Source organism: Plectropomus leopardus, chromosome 11 (genome assembly GCF_008729295.1).
Source record: "Plectropomus leopardus isolate mb chromosome 11, YSFRI_Pleo_2.0, whole genome shotgun sequence".
NCBI classification, from domain to species: Eukaryota; Metazoa; Chordata; class Actinopteri; order Perciformes; family Serranidae; genus Plectropomus; species Plectropomus leopardus.
Window position 1 is genome coordinate 15,552,666 of NC_056473.1, and position 12,142 is coordinate 15,564,807.

Here is a 12,142-nt window from a genome sequence, read left to right on the forward strand (position 1 = left end):
TGATGTCCATAGATGGATAGCAGAACAGTATTCCTTCAGGGACTAGTACACAAAAGAAATTAGACATTATAAAGGTACAAACAAGACCCTGTTTACACCTCTGTGCACCACTTGTGCCCAAAGTTGTAGTTGCAGAAGAAAATATGCCACAAAATTTGTTGTGAATAATCTAAAGCAAGCCCCCAGGAACAGCAACAGGCTTTGAAACCAGTTCAGCATAATGGCAAAACCATGAAACAACTTCCCGGTCAACCACGTGATGCCTTGGACACAAAATACTTTTTTACCACAGACTTTCATGGCAAAAGAGACACTTGTACATCAATGGATCAATGAATACATTTTTTGAACATCACCCCCCCCACATAAAAATGTTTTCATAAGAAATAGTTTTTACACTCCATATGTGTGCAAATCTTTAATATTCAACTTGTTACAAGTTCTAGACACAAAATACTTTTGTGCTCCTTGAAGTTTCTGAGATACAGCCACTTTCTTATCATACTACAGCTATATTTAGTTTTTGGACACGTGGGACTGATGTTTTTTTTTTTACTAAAATATGATGAAATACAGAAAAAAAAACAGTAGTCCTGACCTGTGTGCCTGAAGGCTAAATATAGTTTCAGCAGTAGTAACTTTTAGGCCAAAGAGTTTAACCAATTTTGGAAATTTCTTCAGATTTGTCATGAGGCAAGCCCAGAAAATTTTAGTTGCTGGCACAAATGGGTTAAGGGGAGTGCACTGCTACTTCTTAAAGCCTGATCTTTGGCTGAAATAACAGCTTCCTCTTCTTTTTTATGTGGCACCTAGTCTGGCTCTTTGTAACTGCAGCGTGTTGCTGTTATACCCTGCGGCTGAACATTTAGGCTGCATCAGTAAATACCCAGCTGCACAAAAAGAGAATGTGTGTCTTCACTAAGATGCTGAAGTCGACTTGAATAAAAGCATCTGCGGGGCAAATAAAGTGCGACCTCCACACACATTTTTCACTTAACTCCATCTTATCCATCCTTTCTCCCTTTATGTTCCTCTTGTCAACTCTGTCTTATTATCTCTGTTCATCCCTCCTTTTGCTGTTCTGTCCTGTTAATGTCTGGATGGCGCAAGTCACATATACAGCACTGAGAATTATGTAACATCACATAAGCAGTTTAGACCTTATATCCTCTGTATATGAGTTTTTTGGAGCATAAAAAATGTCTATATGCATTTCAGGCATCTTTACATGTTGTGTATGTATTTTTTTGTGAGATAGCTGCTTTTGTCTATTCAGCAAAGTGACATTCACAAATACCAGAAGGAGGCAGCTTGTCAACTTACGATCCGTCTTCGTTGCTGCGATAGAAGACGAGAAAAGGATCAGATTTTCCGAAGAAGTCCTTCTTATCCAGCTTGTTGCCACAAAACTGCAGCATCACTGACTCCTGAAATGTAGGAAAGTAACTAAAACATTAGGCATTACACAGCCTCAGGTTGTACAAAATAAGACAATTTAACAAACTGCTATCACTACAGGTAATATTAGACAATGTTGTTTATAGATGCATTTTGGAGGATTCCAATTTAAGAGACAATTTGATTTTCTGATCTTTTAGCTTAAAATGTAGAACTGGTACAATATTTCAATTATTCTTCTTTAGAGACTGCACACATTGTATACAGTTTTTTGGTGTTTTCATCCACATAGTTCCTAGAGCTGATATTAAAATCTGATCATCACCTGCCCTCAAAACAGAGAAGAAGATAAAATCAAGATTATCAGGCTTAATTACACCCCAGAGCACTTGCATTTTACCACGATGTAATCTTAAATCTATACTAGCATAGCATTTTCACTGTGTGCCATTTCTTAATTAAGCAAATTCCTTTTGTTTCTGTGCATTACTACGAGACAAACAAATGAGCAATTTTCTAATGACTGCAATACATTCTGGCCTGTTGTACCATAAGATAAACTGGTGTCTCTACAATCATTTTCTTTCTCTTTTTTTCTCTCGACATATTTTGGCACACAATGGCAGCTCAGAGCCCATGTTATGTGATTTGAAGGAATGTTATTAAAATGTGACATTTACTGTTTGAGGTTTTAACCGAAGAGAGGAAATATTCACTGCAGCTATAGTAGAACTATCTTATCGTAAAATGATGCATCTGCAACAACCAAACCAACAAACAACAAAATAAACCCAGAATCCAGTGTGGAACTTTTTCACTAAAAGTGGAATTTTTCCAGATGTTTGAGGTGATGTTGTTTTCCCTTTGATAGAAAGAGGGATTCAAACAGACTGAATCACAGTCTGGCTCACCACCGATATTAACTAAAGACACGGAAACAGTGTCAAACAGCCTGCTGTGTCTTGAACTGAAACTGAAAACCAGTCCTGCTAAACTGGTTGACAACTAGCACCATGAACAAGAGCAGAGTTTTTTTGTTTGTTTGTTTATTTTTTATTTTTGAAATAAAACCTCCGCCATGCAAAGGTTACAAAAAATCCTGTTAAAATAAAGAACATCTGTTCCATTGCACCGGATTGTCATGGTGAAAAGGGAGCTGGACAGGAAGGAAAAGCTCTTGATTTAGTGGTCCATCTACGCCCCAACCCTATCATGAGCTTTGGGTGGTGGCCGAAAAAGTGAGATTGTATATGCAAGCAGCAAAAATGATTTTCCTCGCTAGTGCGAGGAGCTTAGACATCCAGAGGGAGCTCAGAGTTGAGCTGCTGCTCCTTTACGTCAAATGGGGACAGTTGTTTAGGAGCCCTCCTGGAGTCCTGGGCGCCTCCCTTTAAAGGTTTTCCAGGCACGTACAACTGGTAGGAGACCTGGAGTAGACCCAGGACACACTGGAGGGGCTATCTATATCATGGATGGCTGGGAACACCTCAAACTTCCCCAGGAGGAGCTGGAAAATGATGCTGGGGAGAGGAAAGTCTGGAGTATCTTGGTCAGCTTGCTGCCTCCACAACCCAGCCCAGAATAAGTGGACAAAAATCGATGGATAAATGATGTGATGTGATGGTAACTGATGCTTCTTCTGGCTTGCAGCAGTATAGTGGTACACTTTAGATAATACATTTAGTTCTCTAATTAAAGTCAACTTTCTGGTGTTATAGCAACGCTGGACAAAAAAACCTTTAGTGCACTCTTAAAGTAACACAGTATTTGTGTTAACATGCACTGTGGGAAAGTGTTGAGAAAATATTCATAATACTGCATTTATGTGTGCACTCAGTTGCCAGATTTCAGGTACACCCATCTAAAACAAATGCAGTCAAATACAGACAGGCCTGCAATAATTCCTACCTTAATGAAGGCTAAAATCTTCAGTTTTTGTTGTTTTAAATTTATGTCTGTAGTCTATGATTTTTTTGGAATGTACTGAGTTACATTATGATGATTACGTGACTTAAATGATATTTAAGGCAAAATGTCCTTATTAAACTAGACTTGTGTCTCCTAGTAATTCTTTTAATTCCAACTTTGTGGAGCACTCGATGGATCAGGCTCATCACTTTGGAGGATAGAAAGTTGGTCTAATTAGGAAAGTACCTGAAAAGTCTGTAAGTTTTACTCCAGAGGAATCAAAGGGGGAACCAAAACAAACTCCTACCCTGCAGTTGCTCAGCTCTTCTGCTCTCACTATGATGGTGCCACATTTCTTCCCCGGGATACCACTGAAAAAAGAGAGAAAAATATTCTCTTTAAATTCAAGCATCCAAAAGGCCTCAAACAATGGGTTTATGACAGGTAGGAGAATGGTTTAAAAACACAGAGTTACAGGGAGAAATCTTTCCAGGTAGTATGGAAGAGTAAGGTAAAAACACAACTAAATAAAATGATATATGCAAACTCTATTGTACGTATTATAGTTCATTTTTAAGTTTTTCCATTAGTTTTTAATTTTATAGTGTGGGTAGTGTGTGTGTAGATGAACCATAGAAAAAGTCAGCCGGGTGAAGCAGTCAAGTACATGCCAGTCTTCATAAAACTCAAGAAGAAGATGCAAGGCCGGATGTACACATCACGAGACAGAAGCAGTAGTACTCGAGAAGTTGAGTACTCATTTAAACGTCAGTATTCAAACATATAGACCATGGACTGTTTATAAAGATGGACAACATGACAACTCCCCCAAACTTTTCAACCTCGATCACCCCCTGGTGTCTGACTGCTGTATAGGTCTTAAACCCAGCGCTTCCGTGTTAGTGAATGGACACAGGCCAAACTGAAAACTCAAAATAAATGCCAAATAATTTCCTCCCAAAGATTTTTTCAGTCACTGTAGGTAGTTCTCATCACCCCAGTGTTTGTTCAAGTGTTTCTTTTTATGATTAGTTAGTTTTAATGAGTAATTGAATTATACAAAAGGGGCCTTTTCCACCATGATTTACAGCCGCGACAGCCAATCCGTGCGCACGCATTCATGTCCAGTCTATGATATAGACATATAGAGTACCTGCCACTGCCCCTCCCACATCTGAATATGACTGCGTTTGTTTTTTTGCTCTCTAAAATGGGTGAGTCTTGTTCTAATGTCGAGCTGTATGCAGTGTATTGCTTTTCTCAGCACCTTCTTGCCTGCTATTTCTCTCTCTCTCTGTTTTTCATGAGACAACTGCTGCAGGAGTGTGAGCTCCACTCACAGATTCACAGAGATATCCTTTAACACACACACACACACACACACACACACACACACACACACACACACACACACACACACACACACAGCAACTGTGCTTACAGTTAGCATCACACTGGTAATGTTACCTAACATTAATCAAAAGGTTTAACGTCAGAGTCAAGCTGTATAATTATCAGTGTGACACCACAAACTGGCAGAAGGTAAACTGACCTTTAGAAAAGTAGCTCGGAGATGCTTTTTTAGCGAGTACTGTAGTACTCTACACTAATTTGATGCGAGTATTCGAATATGGAAGTTACTTAAAATGCCCATCTCTTGCGTAAACGAAATGCTAAGATAATTGCGTCTTAAAGCAGAGTCTGCTGTTTGGCTCACTCGCTCCACATGAAAGCCTCTTTCAAAAGACGACTGTAACCCTTTATGTGCTAGTCCTCGCAATGTTAGTATTTTCATTCACAACACAGCCGTACCATGTTCCCTGAAATGTTATAAGGTGGGAAACTGGTGGTAAAGATTTCCCTGAATTTCCCTGCTCCCATTTACACATCACTTGATGAAGTAAATGTTCCTGAATATTTCAGGGATAGACTGCATGTATGAAAGGAGATAAAGTAAGAAAGGCAAACTCTGACCTGTTTTTTGCATTGTACATACTTTGGTAATTTCTAGCTTATCTTGCATTGTGTACATAATAATTATATTAATTTTACTGTACATACTTTCTAATGGTTTGCTGTTTATTCTGCACTTATCATAGTATCATTCAATTAACTGTATGTACAGTGTATCTGTGCTTGAGCTTTCTAGTAAGATGATAAACTGAATTTTGTTTTACTGACACTAACTGTAATAAAATTCTCTCTTTACAGGTAAGGCGCCTGTGTTTGAGTTTTTTTTTATATGTAGTATTCATTCACCGCATGCAATAGTTACCGTTATCTGAGGTATTTATGACACTAATAATCAAGCTCTATGAGAATGTCAGATTATGCCGCGGTTACAATTTTACTTAAAAACACACAATGTAAAATTCTATCAGCTGAGACCACCTGCAGACCTGCAGTCAAATTTCTCTTCTTCACAGTCTCTCTCACATTTTTTTGCCTGATTGTCTAAATAAATATTAATTTATGCTGAATGAACACCTCTAAAAAAAAGCACATCAACATAATGTAAACAGATCCAGTGACATTTCAGCTGCAATGTTTGTTTACATCCTGAGCTGGTGAAGCGTAATATTCAGCCAGTAAAGCCAAGGGAGACTAACCACTAAAAATAGACCGCATGAATGCCACGGACCGCGGGCCTGATTCAGAACGAGGAAGTGGAAGAGATCATTTCATTTGGATTAGTATTGTCCTGTACAATGACAGCTGTGGACAAACGGATGGCAAATTGAAGCGAGGCTTTGATTCTCCCCCAGCTCGTCACCTGAGACACACCGCCTTCCTTTGATGCACGGGGAAGCATTCAGTGAAATTAATTCACTGTACACGCAGAGAGCAGGCTCAGTAAGGGGGCAGATGGAAAAATGGCAGGGAGAGAGAGGGAGAGAGAGAAAAAAAGAAAGAGAAGAGGAAGAACAGAGTCACTATAAAGATGGAGGGATGGATGAGAGGCTGCTCAGTGAGGGGAGAGAGGCTGAAAACATCAGTACATGGTTTCCACTGAAATGGGTTTCCAGACCACGATCAATATCTTATATATTTCTAATAAAGTTGACGTATTATTGAACAAGCCTACACCATACTCAATATTCTCTTTGGTGACAGAAATGTTTTTGCATTTGCAAAACAGTAATTTCCTCATGTGTTTATTGTTTGGTTTCCTTTTTTGTTATTTTGAAAGTATACATACCATATTAAGTTTTATATCTTGACCTGTATGTCTTAATGTTTATCGCAGCTATCCATATATTATTTCTCAGTAAGTGACAACTGGCAGTAAATGATAGACTACTCTCTCCTACTCTCCTACTTTCCAAGCTTGGATGAACACCACTGTTCCCTAGAGAAGCAGTTTTCACTACTCAGTTTGACACATCCCAGCTACTGTACACTGACTTCTCCGCGGTGTCTGTACACTGGGTTTGCTGAATGGCATTAATCGATGAGCACAAAAACTTGATTTTGAAACCTGTGTTGCACAACATAAACCCCCCCCCCCCCGATTCCAGTTTTAATTCAGGAGACACCAAGGCTGGGTTAGCTGTACTCAAAATCTTAACGGTATTGTCTCAAGTAACCCAGTGCCAAGAAGTATCAAAAGTTCTTTCATCAAATAATCCCTGCATTTGATCTTTTTTGTACCCAGATCTAGAAAAATATCACTACTTCCATGGTTTTGCCTGCAGCCAATTACTGTAAGAGTTCTTCGATGTAATGCAACATGTGATTGGCCCACTACACACACTTTGTGTTTGACGTAGTTGGCGGTTCAACGTGCCAAGATGCCCCCGAAACATTCAAAAGTATAGTGGCAACTTATGCAACAGAGTGCTTCAATTCTCATGATGAGTATCAAATGAAGCAGAAAAGAAAGGCACCAAATGATGTACTTTATTGGTATCTGTATCACTTTAAGGGTACAGGTTGTAGTACTGGTATGATAAATCTGGAATCAGCTCTAGGATACACATCCTGTCACAGACTCACAATTAATGCTGCTTTTTTTTTTAACATTATGACATTAACTTTGCCTTGACTATTGTATGATGTGCAAATTGTATAAAAAGATCACCATAATGTTGGGTTTGCAGTATTATCCAATACCAATGTTCTGTCTAGCAAAAAGGGATGTAATAGACAATTTTACGCCAGATTCACACTGGACACGGACGATTTTTCATTTAGTGCTGGCTAATGTCAGTTTAAACTATTATTAGGATACATGAGGTATATTTTTTAGTCAAAAAAGTGCAAAGTTTAAGTGAAAAAATGCCCTCACCATGGTAAGAGAACTGTTTAAAGAATACTAAATTTGCACCTGGATAATGATCCACTAAAAGCTAAGAAGGTACAGTGAAATTTAGGTTACTGAGCGTCACCCAAATGCAGCAACAAAACAAAGTTAATGACAGATTTCTGCATGCTGCAAGAAGCCCTCCTAGTCACTTCATTTATATCGTCCACAAAATGTAACATAATCCTACAATGAAGTAGTTTTGTTTGTTTGTAGCGTGGTGTCATCTCAGTCGTTTTTGTTGCTCTTTGTTTTTGTGATCTGCCTCCACTTGACTGAGCGCAAGTGTGATGTTTTAGACTTATGATGTGTTTTTTTGTACACACAAGGTTGTACAAACTTACAAGCACAAACAAGCGCAACAGAATAATAAAAATGTCTAAAAATATCTTCACATCCCTAAAAAAAAGGGGGGGGGGGTAAAAATAAAATGCACGAACACACACAACAGATCTGAGTGAATGACTGCAGGCTGAGGTGATTACATAACTCGGCAACAGCAACGCATTCTTACATCATATTTCTTGTATGTGTCATTCTTCAGCGGGCCCATTCAGCTGCAACTGCTCATTGATTATGCCATTCACACACACACACACACACACACACACACACACACACTGACAAAGATAGACAGTAAGCAATGGATGAAGATGCCAGTCCAGTCAGTCTCCTCTCTCTCCCCTCTCTCTCTCTCTACACACACACACACACACACACAGACTGCAAACTAATGGGGGACAGGGGATGGGTCAAGGGTTAGACTACTGATGGTTTGTTGCCTCAGGAGGAAAACAAAAAGCAACAACAACAGTAAGCTGAAGACAATGCTGCAGTTCTGCTGTGTGCGTGTGTGCGTTTGTTTGTGTGTGTGTGTGTGTGTGTGTGTGTGTGTGTGTGTGTGTGTGTGTTAGAGGACAGTTACAGTGCAGCTGAGATTATATATTTATCAGTTTGGTTTCACAAAAATGTCTGTTTTCTTTCTGAGAACTTAGTCCATGACTGAAGAGAAGCCTTTGATGGGTTTAAGAGAAAAAGGTCTCAGTATGTATATTTGTAGTGAAAGGCCAGCATTAAATTTCCCAGTGTAGATTAAGTTTTCTTGAAGAAAAAGCTCATCCCAAACTCAACGTTACATGTAATTTCTCTTATCTGTAGTGCTATTCATAAATCTAGATTATTTCAGTGAATTGCTGAGTGTTGGAGATATTGACTGTGGAGATGTTGGTGCTCGGCTTGTGGTGCTCAAAGCGCAAAAAAGAAGAACTGGATAAGTCAACAGCAATGTTTCAAAGATGTTTTTTTTTTGGCTTTTGCAATTATTAGAGATAGGACAGCTGTAGCTTGAAAGGGGGAGAGAGAGGGGGGGTGACATGCAGCAAAGGGCCAAGGCCGGAATCAAACTCATGGCCACTGTGGTGAGGACACAGCCACTGTACATGGGGCGCCCGCTCTACCAACTGAGCTACTGGGTGCCTCAACAGCAATGTCTCTTTCCAGAAATCATAAACTTTGTTGTGAGCAATTTTCCTGGTATCAGACAAAAATTTTAAACTTGTTACAATTTCCATCTTCACTGTGACATCGTGTTCATCTAACTGATTTCTGTGGGGAACCTGTAGCGCCTTCTGAGTTTCACTTTTACTCAATGACGGCAATGGGAGGAGGGTAGGGTCACCTCCCAGGCCTTTTGTTTTCTGCTGGGTGCTGATGTGGACCTTAAATAGTAGTATGAATAACATGACATGCGTCTGCATGATTGCAGATGTCTGCGGACATTTGATGCAGAAAGTATGTCAGAGCTTTAATTGTGCAACGTCAAAACTTTTGGTGATGACATTTGCATTTCTTTCTGTGGTTGACTTTTTGTCTCTTCAGCCACGTAGGAGATCAAGTTATCCACTAAGTTCTTCCTCTGTTTGTGCCAAGCAAACTGATGTTTTGGTTTTTGTCAGTATTAGAAAGTTAAAATTAAAGATTGATTGAAAACATGAAGAGTGAGGGGGGAAGACTTCCTGTGGACTACAGAATGTTTCAAAGTTAAGGACAACCCCACAAAGAGCTTCAAAAGTGAATGATTTCAAGAAAGGGCTACAGGGTTAGCTATTTTGTTGCACTAGAGAGCAAAAATCCAACATTTATTTAGATGAAAATGTTTGTGATTATTTCTTTAGGCTTCAGTTAAGCCTTCAGTTCAGCTTAAGCTTCTTCTGAAATCGAGCTGGGAGCTCACCACTGACATCTTCCCTTAGGGTGAAGTGTCCCTTTTCACTACACGCTGTTTACCATCTCAACATGTTTACAGTCTGTCATTAGGCCCGCTGCTGTTTAACTATTCATCTCATTTGGCTGATGGAGACAGTGTACGCTTTCATCAACATCTTGGCTCATTTTCATGCCCCTGCTTCGCTTCACTTCAAAGACAAACAGTAGCGAGTTAAATTAAAAAAGCACGCTGGTTTTTAACTCATATCGCTGAATGGAAGAGAATCTAGAATATGAACCTAACACCTAACACAAACACCTAGTGATTGTGGCTCTCTGATTACAGTAATGCAATACAATCTTTTTGCCAATTCGCTTTCAGTCAAGACTGTAATTAACAAAACAGTGAGTGTGTTTGTTTCTTTGTTTTTGAGTGCATGGTACTACTTACATCAAAGGTTTTTCCAAGCGGCTCCCCAGGGAGCCCACTATCTCGCCCAGCGTACAGAACGCCTGGCCCAGGAAGTCCTGCATGTGTGGAAAACACACAAGTAAACACATGAACCAGAAATACAGAAAAATTTAGATGCAGAAGAGCAGGAAGCAACATTCATAAAGATGTTTTTTTAAATATTTTTTCATTTTGCATATCAAGTTGTTGCACCATGTTACATCATCAAAGTTTCCCTATATGGCAACTCAAAATGTTTCATATAAATCAATTAGTTAGACATATTATATTTATGTATATTCATATGAAGGTTGCTAAAAGATTGTTTTTCAGTAATTTGAGAATTATGTGTTATATGTAATAGAGTTGGGTTGATTTCTGGTTTTGCCAGTCGGCTCCGGTCTGATTTCTATAAACCAGCTGAACCTTTATTTGTCATTATGGCACATTCTGGCAATTTGAAAAGTAGCTTGCCACAGCGCTAAATCCAAGTCAAAGTGCATTAGTAATAGGCAATATGAGAGAGTGATCAATATAATACCATGTTTTTAATCTTACTAAAGCTTTATTCCCACTGCACAAAAAATCCGCTAACACCCGCTTACATCTAACTTTTTAATGCGATGAGAATGCGTACAATCGGCATTCACACCAGAGTCAAATGACTCTAAAGTCAACATGGGTTTTTATCACCTCAAGCTCTGATTGGCATTGATGGGAACACAATGCCCGGGTGAATGCGGTAATTTCAGCTCCTTTACCAGCAAGATGCAATGAAGTTCCATCACTAATTACAAGAAATATAATTACGCTCCGTCTCCTCCGAAGTTGCACTAAAACATTGTTCCCAGTTAGTCTGCACCGAGTTTGAAAGAGAGACTGAATAAGTAAGAGATATAGAAAGAAACCACTATTAACCCATTCTCCTGCCTGTCCGTGACGTCGCACAGACACACCAACAAAACACACACACAAACACACACAAACACACAAACGGCAGCTGAAAGAAAGGCAGAATCATGTAATGCAGCGGTGTGTTCACTGGCAGTGGAAATCCAGCCAATCTCTAATATTTAGAAGGTTTACCCGTTTTTGAACCTGCATGCACAAGCAAATTTTGTTGGGGAAGGGGTACAATGGAACAACTAGCGTTGCACATGTTGTGTGTAATTTACTGCTGACATAACATATACACAGTTACGAAATGCTACATAATCGTTAGACATTCACTTTCTGTTGGGACACGAAGACATTATGTTCTACTCAGGGCTGACTATGAAATCATGTGGGACATCTGATAAAATTCGGTAAACCAAATATCAAACTGGTTCAAAAATGTTCGCACCAGCCCAACCCTAGTATATATCTTTCTAAAAAGCAAAGATCTCAATGTGCTCAGCTGAGATCTGGTGTTTTACCTTTAACTGTTAATACTAGACGGTATATTATTCTGGAAGAAAAGCAGATCTGTCCAATGTGCGGATGTAGAGAATGAATTTCATTTTTTTTCTATTGTAGTTTTATTGTGAACTTTGCATTGCAAAGTTCTCATTAGTGAGAAGAGATATAGAATAGATATCCATTTTGTGGACAAGGAATATGCACAGAGGCTGAGATTTCTGTTCAGATAAACAAATACATTTGTCAGTTATCAGGAGAAAGCCTGGATGAAGAGAAGCTCATGAGCGTGATAATCTGTGAATATTTTGCAGTTCGTTATGTGAACAATTCACTTAGGATGTTTTTGTTCTGTTTTTAGTATGTTTGCATTTCGTGTTTTTTCTGCCTTCTCTGTGTTTTGTACATGCTTTATAGATGCAGGACCGGATTATGTATGAGAGACGTGTGAATGGAAGTATGTATGTACTTATGTATGT

General features: G+C 39.1%; 1 protein-coding gene across 1 annotated transcript in view; it reads right to left on the reverse strand.

The window, feature by feature from the left end:
• The window catches only part of LOC121950125 (copine-8-like), a 77,528-nt gene that overhangs the window by 23,234 nt on the left and 42,152 nt on the right, over window positions 1-12,142 (reverse strand). Inside the window, exons 7-9 of the mRNA XM_042496043.1 lie at window positions 10,266-10,342; window positions 3,614-3,677; window positions 1,324-1,427 (exon numbers count right to left, since the gene is read on the reverse strand). Coding sequence (XP_042351977.1) covers window positions 1,324-1,427; window positions 3,614-3,677; window positions 10,266-10,342 — 245 coding nt within the window. The remainder of the gene's footprint in view (window positions 1-1,323; window positions 1,428-3,613; window positions 3,678-10,265; window positions 10,343-12,142) is intronic.